General features: G+C 42.7%; 1 protein-coding gene across 2 annotated transcripts in view; it reads right to left on the bottom strand.

Annotated features, from left to right (window-relative positions):
• The window catches only part of LOC109868629 (leucine-rich repeat transmembrane neuronal protein 4-like), a 68,893-nt gene extending 44,920 nt beyond the window's left edge, over window positions 1-23,973 (bottom strand). For both annotated transcript variants that reach the window (XR_004205081.1, XM_031803372.1), the window contains exon 1: window positions 23,349-23,973. Coding sequence is in view for 1 of the 2 variants with exons in the window: in XM_031803372.1 (XP_031659232.1) it covers window positions 23,349-23,352 (4 nt within the window). In the remaining variant the exon portion in view is untranslated. The remainder of the gene's footprint in view (window positions 1-23,348) is intronic.
• Between the last annotated feature and the right edge of the window lie 996 nt (window positions 23,974-24,969).

Genomic DNA, 24,969 nt, shown 5'->3' with positions numbered 1-24,969 from the left:
TATACTCGGCCTTGTCTCAGAATGCTAAGTTGGTTGATATCCCTCTAGTGGTGTGGGGGCTGTGCTTTGGCAAAGTGGGTGGGGTTATATCCTTCCTGTTTGGCCCTGTCCGGTGGTATCATCGGATGGGGCCACAGTGTCTCCTGACCCCTCCTGTCACAGCCTCCAGTATTTATGCTGCAGTAGTTTATGTGTCGGGGGGCCAGGGTCAGTCTGTTATATCTGGAGTATTTCTCCTGTCTTATCCGGTGTCCTGTGTGAATTTAAGTATGCTCTCTCTAATTCTCTCTTTCTCTTTCTCTCTCTCAGAGGACCTGAGCCCTAGGACCATGCCTCAGGACTACCTGGCATGATGACTCCTTGCTATCCCCAGTCCACCTGGCTGTGCTGCTGCTCCAGTTTCAACTGTTCTGCCTGCGGCTATGGAACCCTGACCTGTTCCCTGGACGTGCTACCTGTCCCAGACCTGCTGTTTTCAACTCTCAAGAGACAGCAGGAGCGGTAGAGATACTCTCAATGATCAGCTATGAAAAGCCAACTGACATTTACTCCTGAGGTGCTGACTTGTTGCACCCTCAATAACTACTGTGATTATTAGTATTTTACCATGCTGGTCAGTTATGAACATCTTGGCCATGTTCTATTATAATCTCCACCAAGCACAGCCAGAAGAGGACTGGCCACCCCTCATAGCCTGGTTCCTCTCTAGGTTTCTTCCTAGGTTTTGGCCTTTCTAGGGAGTTTTTCCTAGCCACTGTGCTTCTCCACCTGCATTGCTTGCCGTTTGGGGTTTTAATCTGGGTTACTGTACAGCACTTTGATATATCAGCTGATGTAAGAAGGGCTATATAAATACATTTGATTTGATCAAGGCATTCAGTTACTGTTCGATTGAACATTAGAATTGGCAAAATGAGTGACCTATGCGACTTTGAGTGTGGTATGATCGTTGGGGCCTAGCGCGCCGGTTCCAGTATCTCCGAAACTTCCGGCCTCCTGGACCTTTCACATACGACTGGGTGTAGGGTTCACAGAGAATGGTAAGGCAAACAAAAAACATCCAGTCAGCGGCAGTCTTGTGGGTGAAAACAGCTCGTTGATGAGAGGTCAAAGGAGAAAGGCAAGAATCATGCTAGCTAACAGGCGGGCCACAAACAGGCAAATAATGGTGCAGTACAATAGTGTAGAGGTCGACCGATTAATCGGAATGGCCGATTAATTAGGGACGATTTCAAGCTTTTATAACAATCGGTAATCGGCATTTTTGGACACCGATTATGGCCGATTACATTGCACCCGACGAGGAGACTGGGTGGCAGGCTGACTACCTGTTACTCGAGTGCAGCAAGGAGCCAAGGTAAGTTGCTAGCTAGCATTAAACTTATCTTATAAAAACCTATTTTAACACAATCACTAGCTAGCTACACATGGTTGATAATATTACTAGTTTATCTAGCTTGTCCTGCGTTGCCTATAATCAATGCGGTGCCTGTTCATTTATCATCAAATCACAACCTAATTCGCCAAACGGGTGATGACTTAACAAGCGCATTCGCAAAAAAAACACTGTCGTTGCACTAATGTGTACCTAACCATAAACATCAAAGCCTTTCTTAAAATCAATACACAAGTATATATTTTTAAACCTGCATATTTAGTTAATATTGCCTGCTAATATGAATTTCTTTTAACTAGGGAAATTGTGTCACTTCTCTTGCGTTCAGTGCAAGCAGAGTCAGGGTATATGCAGCAGTTTGGGCTGCCTGGCTCGTTGCGAACTGTGTGAAGACCATTTCTTCCTAACAAAGACTAATTCATTTTCCAGAGTTGTACATAATTATGACATAACATTGAAGGTTGTGCAATGTAACAGCAATATTTAGACTTAGGGATGCCACCCGTTAGATAAAATACGGAACAGTTCCGTATTTCACTGAAAGAATAAACTTTATGTATTCGAAATTATAGTTTCCAGGTTTGACCATATTAATGACCCAAGGCTCGTATTTCTGTGTGTTATTATTTTATAATTAAGTCTATGATTTGATAGAGCAGTCTGACTGAGCGGTGGTAGGCAGCAGCAGGCTCGTAAGCATTCATTCAAACAGCACTCCTGCATTTGCCAGCAGCGCTTCGCTGTGCTTCAAGCATGTGCTTCAAGCAAGTTTATGACTTCAAGCCTGCCAACTCCCGAGATTAGGCTGGCAATACTATAATGCCTATAAGAACATCCAATAATCAAAGGTATGTGAAATACAAATGGTATAGAGAGAAATAGTCCTATAATTCCTAGAATAACTACAACCTAAAACTTCTTACCTGGGAATATTGAAGACTCATGTTAAAAGGAACTACCAGCTTTCATATGCTCTCATGTTCTGAGCAAGGAACTTTTTTACATGGCAAATATTGCACTTTTACTTTTGTTACGGGTTTTCTTTCGTCAAAGGAGAGGAGGACCAAAATGCAGCGTGGTTATTTGTATACATCTTTAATAAAGATGAAAACACAAACAGTATACAAAAACAATAAGCGTGAAAAAAACCTAAACAGCCTATTTGTTTTTATTTTTATAAAAAATAATTTATTATCTTCAATACCATTCATTCTTTACATCTCATAATTTTCATACATACTCAAATAATGGTATTTTAATTTAACTAATTTAACTAAACAAAAACCCCAAACAAAACCTCAGGGGAGCATCTTCCCTCCCCATCACCCTACAAACTACCTTTCCCTATCTCCCCGTCCCTAATCTATCCCCTTACAAATCTAAATGACACCCAGCCCTAAACCCCCCTTCCACCTCTCCCGAGCAGCATGCTGCCCCCACTTCCTCTCCTCCCTCTTCATCCTCCCACTCAAATCTCCTTCCACCCTCCTCACTATCCCTTCCACCCCCCAATCTCTCCCTGTCTTCACCATGTTCTGCCTGGCTTCCCACAGCCCCCGTTTAAAGAGACTCATGAGAAGCCAGAGCAGAAACCTGTCCCTATCCGTCCCTCTCGCTCTCCCTACACCTCTCTCTAACCTGGCCCACGTCAATACAAAATCCCCCCTTACCAAACCTAACAACACCCGTGCCCTAGCCCATACTACTCCGGCAAAGGCACAGTCCCAAAAGACATGGCGCACAGTCTCCTCCCTGCCACAAGAGGATCTTGGACAGGTGGGGGATTGCACCAAACTATACCGGTACATGATGGAACGTACCGGCAAGCACTTATGGAGGCTCAACCAATTCAGGTCCTTTGAGCCTGTTGTCCAGACCCCACGCCTGCACTCCCTCCCAGACCACTTCCGAGATGCCCACTACAGGCACTACTCCCTGCCTTTCTGACCTCCTCGTACAGGTGCCTGTGATCTAAACCTACTCGGGCAACTTCAACCTCAGGGTGCGCATGCAGCCACTTGGCCGCATGACCAAAGTGCCACGGCAGCTGTTCCGCCCGAGGACCCGTGTTAGACCACACCATTACGCTTCTCGCCTGATACGAGAAGAACACCCGCAGGAGGTAACCGGACGGGTGTATCACTGGATGAGCAAGCGCCGTTAACAAGAAAGAAACAAAAATTGTGTCCAGCTTGAGGGGGAAATGTGGTACCCCCCTACCTCCCTCCCCGATGGGACAGATCATGCGTGCCCTGGCGACCCACTCGCACCTGCCACTCCACATGAACTGAAACACAAGCCTCACTAGAGGCCTCCTCAGACAAGCCGGCAATGGGTAGATGTACGCCAAATACAAAAGAGACATCCACCTTTAGGACCAGGACTTTGCCCATAAAAGACAAATACCTAGCCTTCCACATTGCTAGCTTCCTCTTTACCACTGCGATACGCATGTTCCAGTTTAGCGTCGCTGAGCCGGAGGTCTCAAAATGGACCCCGAGAATCCTCAGGGCCCCCTCACAGAGAGATAACCCCCCAGGCACATCCGTTCTACCGCGCCATCTTCCGAAAAACTTGACGGAAGACTTTGCATGGTTCAGAACTGCTCCCGACGCTCGGGTGAAATCCCCAAAGATGGCAAGGGACCTTGTCAGGCACGAGTCCTTGCACAGCAGCAAGGAAGTGTCGTCGGCGTACTGCGTCATTTTAACACGCAGCCCACCACTTCCAGGGATCAACAAGCCTTCCACCCCTGTGTCTGCCCTAATGGCAGCCCCCAGAGGCTCCATGTACAGAACGAAGAGGAGAGCCGAGAGTGGGCACCCCTGCCTGACCCCAGACGAGAGGTCAAAAACGTCACCCAAGTGACTATTTACACTAACTCGGCACCCCGCTCCGACATATAATGTACGAATCCATCCTATGAACTTCTCCCCAAATCCTAATCGACCTAACACTCTGAATAAAAAGGATCTATTCACGCGATCAAAGGCTTTCGCCTGATCTAGCGCTGCTAACATTAAAGGCAGTCCTCTATCTTCAACCCAAGCGATGGAGTCCCTGATTAACTGTAGGTTCCATCTAATAGAGCGGCCCTCTACCCCGCACGTCTGATCCTCATGGACGACGTAGGGAAGGGCTGTGCGCAACCGGTCTGCTAAAACCTTTGCAAGTAGCTTGTAATCTACACACAGCATGGTCAACGGCCGCCAGTTGCCAAGGTCTGTTACTTCCCCCTTCTTATATAAAAGTGACAGCACACCAACAGCCATTGATCCCCCCGGGACCCCCGTCTCAAGGATGGCCTTCAAGACTTCGAGGACCACTGGTCCAAGTATACCCCAAAACTTGAGATAAAACTCAGCCGGCAGCCCATCCATCCCAGGCACCTTCCCTTTTCCCATCCTCCTAAGAGCGCTCTCGGCAACCGCCTGGACAAGTGTTCTAAAAACACATTTCCCTGCTCTACATATATTTCCCTTTCCTTAAATAAACCTTGGAAATGATCAGTTGTCACCCTGACCATATCCTCTGGTTCTCTAACTATACTACCATTTTCTTCCCTAACGCCATGCATTACCTTCCTACTCTGTCTGGCCCTAACCGACTTAAAGAACATAGCAGAACAAGTCTCATTGTGTTCTAGAAAGCCACTATGCGCACGCTCCAGGAAAGCTCGAGCCTTCCGCTCCTGCAACTCCCTGAGCTGCGCCTTTAGGGTAGCGGATCTCTCCCAGTCAAAAGACCCGCCGAGGTTGCCTGCCTCGTACTCGAGTTCAATTAACCTTTGGATACGATCCACCTCCCTCCTCTCCTCCCTTTTTTTCCTCTTGCATTACCCTATTATAAAAGCCCTAATCCTCACCTTAACTAATTCCCACCACTCTAACACCCTCTCGCACATGGACCGGAGGCCTTCAAGCCTCCAAAAGAAACCATAAAACCCGTCAACAAAAGCCTGCTCCTCCAGCACATCCCGATCTAACTTCCAGTACCACCTACCAAAGAGGCAGACTGGCGACCCCACCTGCAGGAGCACCCCGTCGTGATCCGAAAAGAAAACAGGCAACAGCCGCCCAGACAACTTACCCAAAAATATAGTCGAGCCTCCGCTCAACCCCCCTGGAGTTGCGCCATGTAGGACCGGCCATTTTCGGAGTAGTGTGCAGACCACCATCAACTAGACCATGGCAAGCCATTAGCCCAGTAATGGCGCCTGCACTGCTATCCCCCCATATTCCTAAATCTGTATTAAAATCCCCCCCTATCACTAATTTCCTATTTGTGACACACAGGGGCGTCAGACAGTCCACCATCTCCCTCCTGTCTGCCACCACCTGTGGCCCATACACCACCACTAATCTAAATGTACAATCCCTTATCGTGACATCCACCCCTATAACCCTCCCCTGCATTACCACAAAAGAATCCTCCACTTTTACCTTCCTGTGCCCACACAAAATCCCTACCCCCGATGAGTGCACCCCCCCAATACCCCAAACCGACTCCCCCTTGTCCCACTCCCTCTTAAACCTACTAACATCCCCTCCATCCCTCAGGTGAACCTCCTGTAAAAAAAAAAATCTAACCCCACACCCTCCAAATAACTAAATACCGCCCTCCTCTTAACAAAATCCCTTAAACCCCTTACATTTAAACTAACAAAAGTAAAATTAGACCCCATGAAATAATAAAATAAAAACATGTAATACACTCAAATTCTACGAGTTGCCTTGGAAACAAAACACGTCCTTCACCGTCAGCTTTAGAATCCCCATCAATATTATCCTTCCAAAAGTTTCCCGTCCTAAAGCCTCCAACTCCTTTTCCTTCCAAGCAAACAGAATCGTGTTGGCCAGCCCAATCCCAGGGACCGACCGTGTTGATGGATTTAGCACCATCTCCGCAAGGAGAATGGCGCACGTTCTCTTCTCTTCCAAAACAAGGAAAAAAGAAAAACCAACGTGACTGAGCCTATTCTGGTGACAACTAACACAAAGACAGGAACAATCACCCACGAAACACTCAAAGAATATGGCTGCCTAAATATGGTTCCCAATCAGAGACAATGATAAACACCTGCCTCTGATTGAGAACCACTCCAGGCAGCCATAGACTATTCTAGACAACCCCACTAACCACTATCCCATAACCTACAACAAACCCATAGACAAAACACACCACATAAAATAACCCATGTCACACCCTGGCCTGATGAAAATAAATAAAGAAAACACAAAATACTAAGACCAGGGCGTGACAACTTTCTTCTCCAACACTTGAGACTAAATTGATTTGATTGATGTATTATATTAAGTTAAAATAAAAGTGTTCATTCAGTATTGTTATAATTGTCATCATTACAAATATATATATATAAAGATTGGCCCATTAATCGTTATCGGCTTTTTTGGTCAACAAATAATCGGTATCTGTGTTGAAAAATCATAATCGGTCGACCTTTACCATAGTGGTCTGAGATGCATGCAGAACGGCATCTCTGAATGCACAACTCGTTGGTATTTGTCACGGATGGGCTATTGCAGCAGACGACCGCACTGGGTTCCATTCCTATCAGTTAAAAACAAGAAGCAGCAGCTTCAGCGGGCACGTGTTCACCAACACTGGACAAATGAGGAGTGGAAAAACATCACCAGGTCTGACGAATCCCAGTTCCTGTTGTATCATGCTGATGGCAGAGTCAGGATTTGGCATAAGCATCATGAGTCCATGGCCCAATCCTGCCTGGTGTCAATGGTACAGGCTGCTGGTGGTGGTGTAATGGTGTGGGGAATATTTCCCTTGATACCAATTGAGCAATGTTTCCATGCCCTGAAGAATTCAGGCTGTTCTGGACGCAAAGGGGGATCTGACCTGGTACTAGATGGTACTAATACCTAATAAACTGGCAACAGAGTTTATATACACACTTTACATTCAATACGCAACAATTGAAACATTTTACTGAGTTACAGGAAATCAGTCAATTGAAATAAATTCATTAGCTCCTAATCTATGAATTTCACATGACTGGGAAAACAGATATTCATCTGTTGGTCACATTTACCCCCCCCCCCCCCTGTCAGTATCTGCTGTGGCAACCATTCACCTCATGCAGAGGGACACATCTCTTTCACATAGAGTTGATCAGGCTGTTGATTGTGGCCTGTGGAATATTGTCTCACTCTTCTTCAATGGCTGTGCGAAGTTGCTGGATATGGGCGGGAACTGAAACACGCTGTCGTACGCGTCGATCCAGAGCATCCCAAACATGCTCAATGGGTGACGTCTGGCGAGTATGCAGGCCATGGAAGAACTGGGACATTTTCAGCTTCCAGGAATTATGTACAGTCATGGCCAAAGGTTTTGAGAATGACACAAATATAAATTTTCACAAAGTCTGCTGCCTCAGTTTGTATGATGGCAATTTTCATATACTCCAGAATGTTATGAAGAGTGATCAGATGAATTGCAATTAATTGAAAGTCCCTCTTTGCCATGCAAATGAACTGAATCCCCCCAAAATATTTCCCCTGCATTTCAGCCCTGCCACAAAAGGACCAGCTGATATCATGTCAGTGATTCTCTCGGTAACACAGGTGTGAGTGTTGATGAGGACAAGGCTGGAGATCACTCTGTCATGCTGATTGAGTTTGAATAACAGACTGGAAGCTTCAAAAGGAGCGTGGTGCTTGGAATCATTGTTTTATCTCTGTCAACCATGGTTAACTGCAAGGAAACAAGTGCTGTCATCATTGTTTTGCACAAAAAGGGCTTCACAGACAAGGATATTGCTGCCAGTAAGATTGCACCTAAATCAACCATTTATCAGATCATCAAGAACTTCAAGGAGGGCGGTTCGATTGTTGTGAAGAAGGCTTCAGGGCGCCCAAGAAAGTCCAGCAAGCGCCAGGACCGTCTCCTAAAGTTGATTCAGCTGCGGGATCGGGGCACCACCAGTACAGAGCCTGCTCAGGAATGGCAACAGGCAGGTGTGAGTGTATCTGCACGCACAGTGAGGAGAAGACTTTGGAGGATGGCCTGGTGTCAAGAAGGGCAGCAAAGCTGCCACTTCTCTCCAGGAAAAACATCAGGGACAGACTGATATTCTGCAAAAGGTACAGGGATTGGACTGCTGAGGACTGGGGTAAAGTCATTTTCTCTGATGAATCCTCTTTCCGATTGTTTGGGGCATCCAGAAAAAATCTTGTCCGGATGTAGTTACCTGGTATATTTATGTTTACCAATAGATGGCAGTATTGACTCAAGACGGGGGATAGCTTCCCGCTAACCATAGTTATTTCCTAGGTCTGCCTATATAACTATGATTAAGAACGCTTCAGGTAGCTTAAAAGCCAGGTGCATTGGAGAATGTAATTCTAAGTTACAATTAAATACTAAACCGTACTTAAGTCTCATGAGTCATAACTCTAAGAAGCCTTTGAGGATACTACATATTTGGCGATGAGGATAACTATGGAGAACTGCGCTGGATTTTTTTGCCACGAATTTAACATGCATTGGAGAATGTAATTCTAAGTTACAATGAAATACTAAACCGTACTTAAGTCTCATAACTCTAAGAAGCCATTAAGGATACTACACCGAAGAAGACAAGGTGCGCGCTACCATCAGTCCTGTGTCATACCAACAGTAAAGCATCCTGAGATCATTCATGTGTGGGGTTGCATCTCAGCCAAAGGAGTGGGCTCACTCACAATTTTGCCTAAGAACACAGCCATGAATAAAGAATGGTACCAATACATCCTCCCAGAGCAACTTCTCCCAACCATTCAGGAACAGTTTGGTGACTTAATTATACTTCAGTATTCCATAGTAACATCTGACAAAATTTTCTAAAGACACTGAAGCAGCAAATGTTGTGGAAATTAATATTTTTGTCACTCTCAAAACTTTTGGCCACGACTGTACATATCCTTGCGGCATGGGGCTGTGCATTATCATGCTGAAACATGAGGTGATGGGAGCGGATAAATGGCACAACAACGGGCCTGAGTATCTCGTCATGGTATTTCTGTTCATTCAAATTGCCCTTGGTAAAATTCAATTGTGTTTGTTGTCTGTGGCTTACTCTGCCCATACCATAACCACACTGCCACCATGTTTGCCCACTGAAGTCGGTCACAATGCCGAATTGCAGTCAAGTCAAGACAAGGATGAGCTTCCCTGAGAAGGTTTCTGACAGTTTGTGCAGAAATTCTTTGGTTGTGCAAACCCACAGTTTTATCCGGGTGGCTGGTCTCAGACGATGCCGCAGTTGAAGGAGCCAGATCTGAAGGTCCTGGGCTGGCGTGGGTACTCGTGGTCTGCGGTTGTGAGGCCGGTTGGACGTACTGCCAAATTCTCTAAAATGACGTTGGATGCGGCTTATGGTAGAGAAATTAACATTAAATTGTCTGGCAACAGCTCTGGTGGACATTCACACAGTTAATATGACACTTGCATGCCCCCTCACAACTTGAGGCATCTCTGGCATTGTGTGGTGTGACAAAACTTCACATTTTAGAGTGACATTTTCTTGTTCCCAGCACAAGGTGCACCTGTGTAATGATAATGTTGTTTAATCAGTTTCTTGATTTGACACAGGTCAAATGGATTACCTTGGCAAAGGAAAAATGCTCACTAACAGGGATGTATACAAATTTGTGCACAACATTTTTATGTCAGCTCATGAAAATAGAATCTGCACTTTACATGTTGCATTTCTATTTTTGTTCAGTGTATACATACTTTAAAAATACATTTTCGGGACGGAAAAACTTTTAGTGTAAACTTAAACGACTACAGGACCTAAATATAAAAAAATATATATCATCTTTGAGAACTAACAATCACTAAAATAAAAGCTAGACAGTTAGAGATAATTACACATTTAGAAGTATGTTATTACGTTTGAGCAAAATAACAGAGCATTCGCCATGGCAAAAGGGATAGAATTACAGGAAATTAGTTTTAAAACGTCAAAAATGTATCTCAGAACCATGGAGAAATGTAGAACATTTCTGAACATTGGCATTTTTTTTTTTTAAATAACATTGTCTACACCGCCAAAATGGGGGACCTAAAAAAATTCTCTCTCAAATCCTGCCTCGTCGACGGGCGGACCGTGCCCATTGCCACACCCACTAACTAATCCCTTTTTGATCTAGAAAAAAACTCTGGCCTTGTTGTATGTTTCATCTCACAGTCCTTTGCTTCTGGATTTCAGTTGCCATTCATCCATGTCAAACATGTTTAAACTCTGACAAACAAGTATTAGGGTTGTGACAAATGTAAAAAAAAAAAGCCTTACCATTTCAACTACCATAATAAAATGATGTGAATTCGCAATTCAGATATAGTCCTGCGTATGACCGCTAGGGGGCGATGCAGTTCAAATCTACTGCAGTCCAGGCTACCTACCAGACGGCGCTCACCTTACTGCTGCACCCGACCTACTCAGCAATGCCATTTTAGGTTCTCTGTTGTGTGCCTCTCCTCCACGTTATCAGTTGTCAGTACATGGGACTTCAGTCCCACTTCTCATCAAGGTTATGGCAGTGATGTATGATGATGTGTTTATAGACGTCCAAACATCTGTTGTTAATGCCACGTATGGTGTTTGAGAGCTCGTATGGTGTTTGCAGAGCAATCATTGTACAATTTCTCCAGCCAGGCCATCACGTTGTTTTTACATGGCATCTTGCAGTCTATATACCATTAGGGTATTGAAGCTGACATCCTCTACCATTGACAATGGTTGCATATCAACTGCAATCAGCACTGTGATTTTCTCACTCTGTCCCTTATCACACTGCTGCCAGCAACAATTTGGGTCTCACGTTGCCTCCATTTTAACATTGCACCTGTAGCCTGGTGCCACACTAGCTCAATTCCAACTCATTTCATCACTTTCTCATTTAACTTCTCAAAGTATTGCCATAGAGGATTTCACTGCTGTGACTTCCCTGTCTTACTCTCTGCCATTTTTCCAACTGTTAATGATGATGAATAATTGATCATTTGAAAAATTCATTACTCCTCCTACTAGGCCTATAGTATTTTTGCATTAGGTATTTGTAAAAAAGAAAAAATGATTTGCCTTTATGATGATGATTAAGACCTGTTAGTGGCAGTTTTGTGATAACTGCACTGTGATTTAAATTCTGTGAAAAAATATTTGGGGATTTTTTTGTAAACGTTAACGATCACAAACCCATGTAAAAGTTTAAACGTCACACTCATAACAAGTATGGTCAGAAAATGATCAGCATCCATTTCAAGGCTGTAATTGATCAGTGACCCATTTGGGCCCAGAATCACCCTGATATTTTGAGGCTGGCTTTCAAAGATGAGTTACCAAAATTAAACCCATTACAGGAGAGAATTCCCATAAGTCTCTGGCTTAGTAGAAAGAACACCTCTGTGAGAGAAAATCATCCAGCCTACAATACTTCCAGTTTATGAAATTATGATTCAAACTGTGTTGGAAATGATGATTTAAGCTACTGTGTGTAAATTAAGCTCTGAGGTCCTCAAAGTGATACAGTATGCAAGGCCAGCGCCCTCACCTTTATTAAGAGTACACTGACAGAGCCATTGCAATTTACAGACTCATCACTTTTACCTAAATGGTAATCCCACTGGAACAGTTAGCACATCCCTCAATGAGCCTACAGAGAACCCTCTCTTAAATGAAATAACTTACAGATGATTTGGTGGCTTGCATTAGCACACGTGCCTCTCAATAAAGACCTATGCTATAAGGGGGGAAATCAATAGAGAGACACATCTGGACATATTTAAACCACGAGCTAAATTCTCCAGGTGTAACATTATCTGGGGTCGGACCAGTCTCTCGTGCTTCGGGCTCATTGATGACTTTGCAAGACGGCTACACTAATTAGCACACATCGGCTCATCATAGATCTCAGAACGGACACGGAGCGATAACACCCAGTGGAAGTGTCTTTATTGTGCTCCCTTGGGGGCTTTTAAAGAGAGCCAGGCAGAGACGTGGCCATTACTGGTCATTAAACATGGCGTACTGTTCAGACGTAACCTGATTTTCTCCCTCACATAGATCTGACATAATATAGGGCCTGCCAGGAGTCCCCCTTCCCAACGTGGTGCCAATACTCTCTAGAAACCACTTAAACAGAGATGAATCAACAAGCCTGTGAGATAAATAGAGTAAACAAATTGTTATGCCATTGCCTGCCTCTGTAGGCATACCAAGGGGAATTAAAAAAGAACATGAGAGGTGCAATGACAAAGGACTAGAATTACTTAGACACACACGAGCACACACACAGACACACAGGAGCACACAAACACTAGAGCACACACAAACTTATTTGAGATTCATTACAATGCTTAGCTAACATTAGCATTACATAAAATACCCCCAGCCTAAGGTTTTATCTGGTACCCTCTCTATCCAATGTTAATTATAGACTAAAGTTACTTTTCAATCTGATTTCAGAATGAACAAATTGAGCATGTGCCTCCCAATGCTCTAATTCTGCTACAAACATCATTGAGAGGAAAATATCATAAAATTATGAACACTGACAGCTCAACTTATTCTAATGTCATTTTTAACAACAATGTTCTACTTCAAGGCCGTTGCATAATGGTAGTATATTCCACAGAACCTTCTTTACAAAGTCGAAGGCATGAAACAAGGTTCTGGTGTAAGCATAGCTACCACCTCAGGGTTGTACTGCAGATAAAAATCTATCCAAATTCCACCCGCTTCTCTCTGTTGCTAAAATACATTGATGGCATCGAGCTCCTCCAAGGTTAGTTCATTTAAAAGCAACTCATTTAAAATCGTCTAAGAGGCTGGCCCTTTCATAAGCCTGGGTTGGATTCTGGCAGCCATGGCAGAGTCAGCTGTCGTCTTCCTTGGCGGAGCGACAAGTTGATATTTCATTTGAATGCACAGTGCTCTTGTGGTGGGCTGACGCAAAGGCTATTACCCAGAGTGCCCATGTGAGCAGAGTGGCCAGCCCCAGGAGTGATGCACCGTGAAGCACTTCAGAGAACCAAAAAATATGACATATAGCCTAAGCCCTCAGCATAGAGCAAGGGTCAGGTACGGTATGCTATGGAATGTGCAAAATACATAGGGCCCTCCCTATTCAATCACTCTCAGTAATAGGTTTCCTTAATAAGTAGAAATCCATAAGGATATTGCACTACTAGCAATGGGGAAATTCATAAGGACATTATATTTTCTTTCCCCATTGCTAGTAGTGCAATATCAAGATAACATGGCTCAAGATGTTCTATTCTAATGTGTCTTTGAAATTAAGAATAAGATACTCAAATTGTATATCTGAGCTCATTAAAACACTTCAACGTCATCTTATGTATTCTACCCTGAGCTGCTGCCTACATGGAAACATGCTCTCCTCTATAGTAGGTAATTACTAGAGGTGGGGTTACCAAGGGACATGGGAGTTAGGTGCTTCAAAGACAAACAAAATGGAGGAATTAACCTCTCATTGTAAAGGTAAAATGCCAAGATCAAACACATCCTTTATAGTATATTTTGCTAACTCAACAAGTGGATAAGGAATAGATGCAAGAGAATCCATAGTCTAGACTTATTCTTTCAACATTGATAGTGTCTCCTTGGACACAGGAGCAGAGAGCTTATAGTACAGTGCCTTCTGAAACTTTTCCACATTTTGTAATGTTACAGCCTTATTCTAAAACGTATTAAATAAAACATTTTCCTCAGCAATCTACACACAGGTTTTTAATTATTTTATTATTATAAATGTGCAAAACATTTGGAAATAGCTTATTTACATAGGTATTCAGGCCCTTTGCTATGAGACTTCAAATTGAGCTCAGGTGCATCCTGTTTCCATTGATCATCCTTGGGATGTTTCTATACATTTCTTGATTGGAGTCCACCTGCGGTAATTCAATTGTTTGGACATGATCCAGGACAGGCACACACCTGTCTATATAAGGTCCCACAGTTGACCGTGCATGTCAGAGCAAATTACCAAGCCATATGAGGTCAAAGGAATTGTCCTTAGAGCTCCGAGACAGGATTGTGTCGAGTCACAGATCTGGGGAAGGGTACCAAAAAATGTCTGCAACATTGAAGGACCACAAGAACAAAGTGGCCTCCATCATTCTTAAATGGAAAGTTTGGAAACACCAAGACTCTTCCTAGAGCTGGACGCCCAGCCAAACTGAGCAATCTGTGGAGAAGGACCTTGGTCGGGGAGGTGACCAAGAACCTGATGGTCCCTCTGACAGAGCTCTAGAGTTCCTCTGTGGAGATGGGAGAACCTTCCAGAAGGACAAACTGCTCTGCAGCACTCCACCAATCAGGCCTTTATGTTAGAGTGGCCAGACGGAAGCCACTCAGTAAAAGGTACATGACAGCCAGCTTGGAGTTTGCCAAAAGACTCTCAGACCATAATAAACAAGATTCTCTGGTCTGATGAAACCAAGATTGAAGTCTTTGGACTGAATGCCAATCGTCACATCTGAAGGAAACCTGGCACCATCGCTATGGTGAAGCATGGTGGTGTCAGCATCATGCTGTGGGGATGTTTTTCAGTGGCAGGGACTGGGAGACTAGTCAGGATCGAGGGAAAGATGAACGGAGCAAAGTACAGAAAGATCCTTGATGAACACCTGCTCCAGTTCGCTCAGGACCTCAAACTTGGGCGAAGGTTCCCCTTCCAACAGGACAACGACCCTAAGCACACAGCCAAGACAACGCTGGAGTGGCTTCAGAAATGGATCGGCCCAGCCAGAGCCCAGACTTGAAGCTGATCAAACATCTCTGGAGAGACCTGAAAATAGCTGTGCAGCAACGCTCCCCATCTACAAACGTGTTTTTGCTTTGTCATTATTGGGTATTGTGTGTCGATTGATGATGGGAAAAAAACCATTTTATACATTTTAGAATAAGGCTGTAACATAACAAAATTTGGAAAAAGTCAAGGTGCCTGAATACTTTCCGAAGGCACTGTATGTATTAGTGCTGAGCCAAGCTCTGGCTTAGTAGCACTATATGTGATATACTGCAATATTGAGTGTGTTCACTCAGATTTAAGACACATACAATTAAAAAGACTTTCAAGCCATAGAAGTTCGTGACATATTACCGATGCAGGACTGCCATCATGCAACACAGATTAATTGGTCACACTGAAATTGCAATATTGAAATGAAGTACGCCTTACACACTTAAAACCCATTATTTCACACACATTTATTTAGAAATGGGAGAGAGCTGTAAAGTTCACAGTGGAAGCAGGGCGCAGTATAAAATCGACTGATTTATGATAAAAGCTTATTTTATAGGTAGAGCTAGCAGAAGTGTAGCAGCAAAGGCAGTGGAAGTGGAGGCAGAGGTAGAGTAGATAAAGCTATAGCACAGCAACAGCTGTAGATGTAGATGTACAATAAAGGAGCTGGTTACTGGTGGCAACAGGATACTGCTGCTAATCGTTATCAGAGAGACAGTAATTGTGAGAGAAATTCATCCTGGATTACAGTACATAAATTAGAGCCTTAAATGAAATGAGGACAAACATCCTTAACCTCAATTACTCTGTGTTCATCTCTATGGCTGGAATGAGGTAGATTTGGTAAGTCTCTGATGCAGAACTGAGGGAGAGAGGCCAACCCACACACATCCCTGGGATCATAGTGGGAGGCTGGGGAATGGATTAACAAAGCATATTAAATTATTTGAGAAAAAATATATCAGGGAAGGCTCAAGAGAAGAGCAAGAGCTGTCTTATGTGCTCTCTTCAAGAACATTTTGGGGGGGGGAGACTAGTTAGCATTTTACTTTGTCTTTTCCTATGTCTCAACTGTGCTGATTAGTGTTTTCCTGTGCATATTATATAACGGTATAGTTTTGGGTCTATTTTTCTAAATGATTTATTTTAAATAAGGAAAGCAATATTTTCCAGTATTTCATACAGAGTAGATAACTCAAGCGTTAAGAGATAATGTCAAGATTAAACTGCACAATTATGGGCATTAAGTGCTGATTAGCAAATATAATCTTCCGATTAAAGGATTGTAGATAATTCTAGGATTTCATCGCTTATTATCGATGAACAGACTTGCAGTTGAGCCAACAACTTTTTTAAAGTTCAAGTTTCAAGTTTTATTAGTCGTGTATACGAATCAGAGCAGGTGGTCAGTCCAGTTCAAGTGTTCTGCTGTCTGATGGCTTTTCAAATAGAAACTGTCTCTGAGCCTGTTGGTATCAGACCTTACCGTGATCTGGGGTCAGGATCTGGGGACCCAGCCCAAATCTTTTCAGTCTCCTGAAGGGGAAAAGGTGTTGTCGTGCCCTCTTCATGACTGTCTTGGTGTGTTTGGACCATGATAGTTTGTTGGTGATGTGGACACCAAGGAACTTTAAACTCTGGACCCACTCCACAACAGCCCTGACGATGTGAATGGGGGCGTGTTCGGCACTCCTTTTCCTGTATGATCAGCTCCTTTGTCTTGATCAGGTTGAGGGAGAGGTTGTTGTCCGGGCACAACACTGTCAGGTCTCTGATCTCCTCACTGTAGGCTGTCTCATAGTTTTCGATGATCAGGTCTACCTACCACTGTTGTGTCGTCAGCAAACTTAATGATGGTGTTGGAGTCGTACTTGGCCACGCAGTCGTGAGTGAACAGGGAGTACCGGAGGGGACTAAGCACGCAACCCTGAGGGGCCCCAATGTTGAGGATCAGCGTGGCAGATGTGTTGTTGCCTACCATTACCACCTAGGGGCGGCCCGTCAGGAAGATTGAACTCTTTGGCCTGAATGTCAAGCGTCATATCTGGAGGAAACGTGGCACCATCCCTATGGAGAAGCATGGTGGTGGCAGCATCATGCTGCAGGGATATTTTTCAGTGGCAGGGACTGGGAGACTAGTCAGGATTGAGGCAAAGATGAAAGGAGCAAAGTACAGAGAGATCCTTGATTTTAAAAAACCTGCTCCAGTTCGCTCAGGACCTCAGACTGGGATGAAGGTTCACCTTCCAACAGGACAACGACCCTAAGCACACAACCAAGACAACGCAGGAGTGGCTTCGGGACATGTCTCTGAATGTCCTTGAGTGGCCCAGTCAGAGCCCTGACTTGAACCCGATCCAACATCTCTGGAGAGACCTGAAAATAGATGTGCAGCAGCACTCCCCATCCAACCTGACAGAGCTTGAGAGGATCTGCAGAGAAGATTGGGAGAGGGTCCCCAAATACAGGTGTGCCAAGCTTGTAACGTCAGACTCAAGGCTCTAATCGCTGCTAAAGGTGCTTGAACAAAGTACTGAGTAAAGGGTCTGAATACTTACGTAAATTTGATATTTAAAAATATATATAATAATAAATAAGCAAAGAAATCTAAAAACCTGCTATTGCTTTGTCACTATGAGGTACTGATAGGGAACAAAATCTATTGAATCAATTTTAGAATAAGGCTGTAACCTAACAAAATGTGGAAAAAGTCAAGGGGTCTGAAGACTTTGCGAAGGCACTGTATACCTGTTTGCTTTAAGTGTGTGGTATCTTTGTCACAGGAAACAAGCTGTAATAGCAGGGATAGGAGATTCAGCACCATTGAAACTACTGACAGAATTCTGATGTTCAGCACCACATTACACTGGACAGCGACTGTCTCTGGTGCAGCCTGTAAATAAGGCCTAACCATGAAAGTAACTCTGTTTGATAGCCTGGTTAGTAATATTGATGTTTTTCAACCACACTTTTGAAATATAAATAATAAGGAATACATGTTTACATTTTAGTAGACACTCTTATACAGAGCGATTTACAGGCGCAATTATGGGTAAGTGCCTTGCTCAAGGGCACATCGACAGATTTTTCACCTAGCCAGCTCGGGGATTCAAAAGAGTGATCTTTCAGTTACTGGCCCAACACTGTTAACCGCTAAGCAACCTGCCACCCTAAACCATTTAAACTAACCGAAAACAGTCCTCTCCATTGTTGCTTTGAAATCCCAACCAAAAAGTGTCAAATAAAGTAACTTTACATATCTTTATCCAGGAGGAGATTAAGAGGCTACATTAAGCCAGATGTGGTCCCAGGTCTCCATGAAGCTGAGAGCAGTTCTTGCATGTCTTGTTTTAGTAAACATGCAAGGCAAAGGGGATTTAGCATGGATCTACTCTGTCTTACAAGCACTCATGTCTGGCCGATTAACAAGCACAATGAGCAAGCAACAAATAAAATAGCATGGCAGCCGACAGACACAGCCACAGACAAACCATTCTACATCAAAGAAAGCTGGTGATTAGACCATGTCATTTTATAGCTCCCCAATGATCCCTATCACCTATCTGTCATCATTTGTATCTAAAAGCCACCAATAAAATGCTAATTGTTCTTAAATGTTAATGTCCCACCCCACAAAATCTAAAGAGGCCCTTGAGAGGCAAAACCATGCCAGTGCCTGCATCTACGGATCTGTGCATTTCAAAGTCTGACATTAATTAGGTAAGGGATGGGATTTAAAGTGGAAGGTAGTAAAACTGTTTTACTTTGTTCCATCACAGTTAAAATTAAAGGAAGGGGCTTTACATAGTGTCAATCGAAAAATATTATTCATCTCAAGGGTAAAATAAAGGTGAAACAAAAACAACTGTAACTCATGAACTGATTTATCTCATTATGATTCAGGATCCTATATCTACGCAGCATTCAGAATTTATACAAAGCAAAGCAAGCACATTTATGAACGTTTTTCAGTGCTACTAGCTACAGTTGAAGTCGGAAGTTTACATACACTTAGGTTGGAGTCATTGAAACTTGTTTTTTCAAACACTCCACAAATTTCTTATAAACAAACTATAGTTTTGGCAAGTCGGTTAGGACATCTACTTTGTTCATGACACAAGTCATTTTCACAACAATTGTTTACAGACAGATTATTTCACTGTATCACAATTCCAGTGGGTCAGAAGTTTACATACACTAAGTTGACTGTGCCATTAAACAGCTTGGAAACTTCCAGAAAATGATGTCATGGCTTTAGAAGCTTCTGATAGGCTAAATGACATCATTTGAGTTAATTAGAAGTGTACCTGTGGATGTATTTCAAGGCCTACCTTCAAACTCAGTCCCTCTTTGCTTGACATCATGGATAATTGCAAAGAAATCAGCTATGATCTCAGGAAAAAAGTAGACCTCCACAAGTCTGGTTCATCATTGGGGGCAATTTTTAAACGCCTGAAGGTACCACGTTCATCAGTACAAGCAATAGGACGCAAGTATAAACACCATGGGACCACGCAGCCGTCATACCCCTCAGGAAGGAGACGCGTTCTGTCTCCTATAGATGTACGTACGTTGGTGTGAAAAGTGCAAATCAATCCCAGAACAACAGCAAAGGACCTTGTGAATGTATTTGGCTAAGGTGTATGTAAACTTCCAACTTCAACTGTATATATAATCAATTAGTTGGATTATTTGTTGGATTTCAGTCCAACTGTCCTTTCTACCAAAAAGCTCTGACACATGAGGCGAATCAAATGCCACCATTGTTAAAGAGTATTAACTCCTTATTTCTAGGATACCCACTAGCCTACAGTACTCCCATGTCGTTTTTCACAGTATACCAGTACCACGGTACTAACATGGTACCAAAACATCATAATAAAACATTTTAGGATACCTAGTACCATTTCATATGATACTACCACATTTTTGGTGGTATCATATGCCCTACCGATCTAAAGAAGCCGCTGGCGCCTGTTATAAAATGTTTATAAAGTCACTTTCATTTACAAATTGAAGCAACAGCCACTAACTAGTCACTTGTACGCGCCGGTCCAATATCCACTTCACTTTCAAACGTGTGGCAGGTGTAATCTGCCAGCCGCATTTCCTTCCAGCCTTCACTCACCTGCTTCTCTCCGTCCACTCTTCCTAAACATCTATTCCCTTCATCAGTTTTTAAAATATCATTAAGACGTGATGACGAGAGGGGATGCAGACCATGATGAGTCTTCTGTTGTTACATATGTACTGTACATTCAATATATTGGAGTAGTATGCAGAGCGAGCAAAGTTGATACATTGTATACAGTGGTGGGAAAAGTACTACATTTTCATACCTGAGTAAAAGTAAAGATAACTTAATAGAAAATGACTCATGTAAAAGTGAAAGTCATCCAGTAACATAATCCTTGAGTAAAAGTCTAAAAGTATTTGGTTTAAAATATACTTAAGTATCAAAAGTAAATGGAATTGCAAAAATGTACTTAAGTATCAAAAGTAAAAGTTGAAACCATTTCAAATTCCTTATATTAAGCAAACCAGATGGCACAATTGGATTGTTTTTTTTATTGATGGATAGCCACGGGCACACTCCAACACTCAGACATAATTAACAAACAAATCATTTGTGTTTGGTGAGTCCGCCAGATCAGAGGCAGTAGGGATGACCAGGGATGTACTCTTGATGTGAATTGGACCATTTTCCTGTCAAAATGTAACAAGTACTTTTGGGTGTCATGGAAAATGTATGGAGTAAAAATTACAATATTTTCTTTAGGAATGTAGTGAAGTAAATGTTGCCAAAATATAAATAGTAAAGTACAGATATTCCAAAGAACGTTTTACTTAAAGTACTTTACACCACTGATTGTATATCATTTCCCTGGTATAATAACCAAGAGCACCAGCCAGTCAGATAGGCTTTGCAAGTTTACTTTCACCCAGTAGTGCCAGAGAGGAAAAACCAATTCACGACAGTCATGCTTGCAGCTTTACATCAAAGAAAACAGCTTGTCTGTAGATCAAACAGTAAAAAGAACATGACTCATATTACCAGAGCTACCTTTCTTTCTTACTGCGCGACTTCGTGCGCATTTGATGTAATTTCACAAAACATGTAGAGGGCCGTTTTGAACAAATCCCGGCCGTTTGTTATTGTTTTGTTAACAAACAACGTTGTTCAGTCATGTTACCTAGCTAGCTCACAACCTGGTAACTTGACAGTAGGTCTTATGCATACTTGATTGGCGCAGGAAGAAAGGAAAAGGGTCTGCTACTCATGAGATGTGTTACAAAGATAGGATTCACATAGGCCTAACTATATCAAAATCCTCTCTCTTTCTGGTGCTTCTTACATTCTGTTTGGTGCCTAACATATTACAGTTGGAAGCAGTGTGTATGTTTGTCGGAGAGAGAGAGTGGTATTTATGATGGCGACAGAGAGAGTGTGTGTGTGTGTGTGTGTTAACTGAAGAGTAAAGGTTTTCACGTGTGAATATCAGTGACAAAGTTTTTTTGTGTGTAGCACGTGCATAACATTTAGATAACGGGAACAAGTGTCATGGGACTGGGCGAAAAGGACACATTCTGAATCTCCAAAAGTGACCGAGGTGACAGGTATTGTTCTGCCCTTAATGTCAGATAACCGGAGCTTACATTTTGACGAACAGGTTTCAGTAGGAATGAAATATCCCATCAGAGAAGCTAGCCATAGTATTGGTATGAATTCAGGTCCTTGAAGCCACTGTCTGACTCCGTCTCCATTGTTATCCATACTGAGGAGCTATACTCAACTGAGTGGTCAGTGATGTGGCCTGCAGCAGTTGAGAAATCTATATCTAGTCACTGATTAAAGGAGTCGATATGTGAAGCAGTAATTGGGTTTAACCTGCCGGGGTCCTGCCTCACTGCAGACTGGCAGGAACAGCTCATCAGCTAGGTCAACATTGGATGACTATAGGGGGCAGAGGGCAAAAAAACTATTCAATTTTCAGATGAATTTAATGAGACCATACCAGCATCTCACCAGTGGAATCCTCATGCAGAGCAGGGCAGAGCAGAACAGCACATTGGTGCGATTAGAAAAACCTACAGTTTTCTAAAATGAGAATTTCTCAACAACTGTTCATAATGCACTAGTGCATAACTCATGCATAAGTAAATCTAAGTAAATACATCATTAAGTTCATCTATTAGCAACAGCCAATGATCTGTAAACAAGTGCATCACACCTATAGCCTTCCAATTAAAACCAAGAGAAACACATTCGTATCTTAAAAGCAGTGGTATATAAGGTGCATAATTTGTTGTCCATTATGCTACAAATGTTTATAATGATATAGTCATCTCATACCACTCAGTGTGCTGTTACCCAGTGGCATAGCGCAGTTTGGTGAGGTGCCCCCACAAGGTCCAAACAAGCCCCCCCCTAACTTCCTGCAATTCTACACATTTTGCCATGTGCCAAAGAGAACAATATTTTTTACATTCATGCTGGATGGACCTAGCAGCTGGGTCTTTTTTTATGATCTCATTAGGTTATTTCCAGGATGCATGGCTTATTAGGGGCGTGGCTTTCAGTTCGATCTTATTGGACACCCATGAGAGTAAATGTAATTCCTGTTCATCATCATATGTTTGGATACTGCACATGTAAATTGTTCACTTTTGTTGTTGTTGCATTTGCCATATTCCTTGAGAATATTATGATTATTTATGACATATTATAATAAGGTATGCTACCTTCAATGCATAATAAGGTTGTATCCCAACAATGAGGTTTAAGAGAACTCCAACTTCTGTAAGCCTCATTGAAGATACAAAAATGTCAACATTCAACCTTAATGTGTGATAACTACACAACAAACTGATTAACAGGAATTACATTTACTCTCACGGGTGGCTAAAAATAACTGTGAAAGCCACACCCCTACTAAACTACACTGCCAGCTTTCTGATCTGACCTGATGTGTCATATCAATATAACCCAACATCAACAACCCAACCGTGCTCTTTTTAAAGAAAGCAACCCAACTAAGTGACCCAACGCCTGCAATCCAGTAGTTGGGTCAACCAAACAACCCACCATTTTTTGTGTGTAGTTGGCTATTCATTTATCAAAATGAAAAGTAGTCTCGTTTAAAAATCAGACTGTATCCACTCACCCATATCGGCGTGCCTGGCTTTTCCCCAGTGTTCGGAGGCGTAATCCCCAGCACAGATCACCGCTGATCACTGCGCCGTTCTCCACCGTTCTCCAACACTTGGCTTCGTCCTATCCGTGGGCAATGCGCGCGTCGCCTCACTAGACAAACACGAAGACTGACTCACCTGCTCTCATGCTAAACAATTCATCCAAACGTTAATGGTTTAGATATCGCAAATTCAAGTTTACCCCCATGACTACATCCAGGATTAGTTAACTTTTGTAGTTATATTCAGAATTGCGTTTAAGTTACGGATGAATGTAGGATATTTTTGACGTAAGGAAAAAATACCCCACGCACAAAACTCATATTTTTGTGCTATGGTTTTATCCACAACAGCAATACACCAAATAACGAAAACGCTAAAGGCAGGATGAAAAGTTAAATAAACTCTACATGTTGCTACAAAAAGAAAGACCCCCTTTCAAGATGCCCTCATAGCTGTTTTGCCACAAACATCAAGAGGAAGCGTCGTATTCTGAGGGAGACCAGAGGAATCCGGGCTGTCATTACAGTGTGCAGTCTGATGCGAGCGTGCGCCCGTGATGCGCGCGCGCCTAAGCGTGCGTGTGTAAATGCGTGTGCTTGTGTGTGTCAGGCAGAGCTGCAGCAATGGAAACAACAGTTTAGTCTGCAGGTGGCTCTGTAAAATGACTGCCCTACCGGTTTATGGGCTCAGATTGATGTTTAATACACCCATTTTCTTTCTACCTCGATCGTCTTCCCACAACACTATTCTGCTAACCCTGTATCGCCTACGCACTCGATTCGGAGGGTAAATTCACAAATGTTGTGCTAACATTGAGGAATACTGAGGGCTACCGTACACAGGAAGGAACTTGCTTTATAATGAGGGATACCGGGAGAAAATCGGACCTCTCTGAAATTAAAATGGTGGCCCTCCCTTCATTAAAATATTTTTTTACCTGAACACTTAAAAAAAAAAAAAAGTGGACCTCCCCTATACTCAAAATAATAATTAAAACATAAAGTGGATAGCAGAGAACATGCCTACAGGTTACCCAGTGGTGTAAAGTACTCCAGTAAAAATACTTTAAAGTACTACTTAATTCGTTTTTGGGGGTATATTTACTTTACCCAAAAGTACTTGTTACATTTTGACAGGAAAATGGTCCAATTCACACACTTATCACAAGAACATCCCTGGTCATCCCTACTGCCTCTGATCTGGCAGACTCACTAAACACAAATGCTTTGTTTGTAAATGATGTCTGAGTGTTGGAGTGTGCCCCTGGCTATCTAGCAATAAAAAAGTAACAATCAAATTTTGCCCTCTGGTTTGCTTTGAAAGGATTTCAACTTTTACTTTTGATACTTAAGTATATTTAAAACCAATTACTTTTATACTTTTACTCAAGTAGTATTTTACTAGGTGACTTTCACTTTTACTTGATTCATTTTCTATTAAGGTATCTTAACTTTTACTCAAGTATGAAAATTGAGTACTTTTTCCAACACTGAGTACCCTCACATAGGACAGACCAGTACTGGGTTTACCAAAAGCATCGTAGCACTAAGATCATCTTAATTCTATTGACACTAAATGGACAGAAGATTA

The sequence above is a fragment of the Oncorhynchus kisutch genome, linkage group LG23, assembly GCF_002021735.2.
Source record: "Oncorhynchus kisutch isolate 150728-3 linkage group LG23, Okis_V2, whole genome shotgun sequence".
NCBI lineage: Eukaryota > Metazoa > Chordata > Actinopteri > Salmoniformes > Salmonidae > Oncorhynchus > Oncorhynchus kisutch.
The sequence above is the reverse complement of the archived record's forward strand: the minus strand, read 5'-3'. Positions and strand labels throughout refer to the sequence as shown.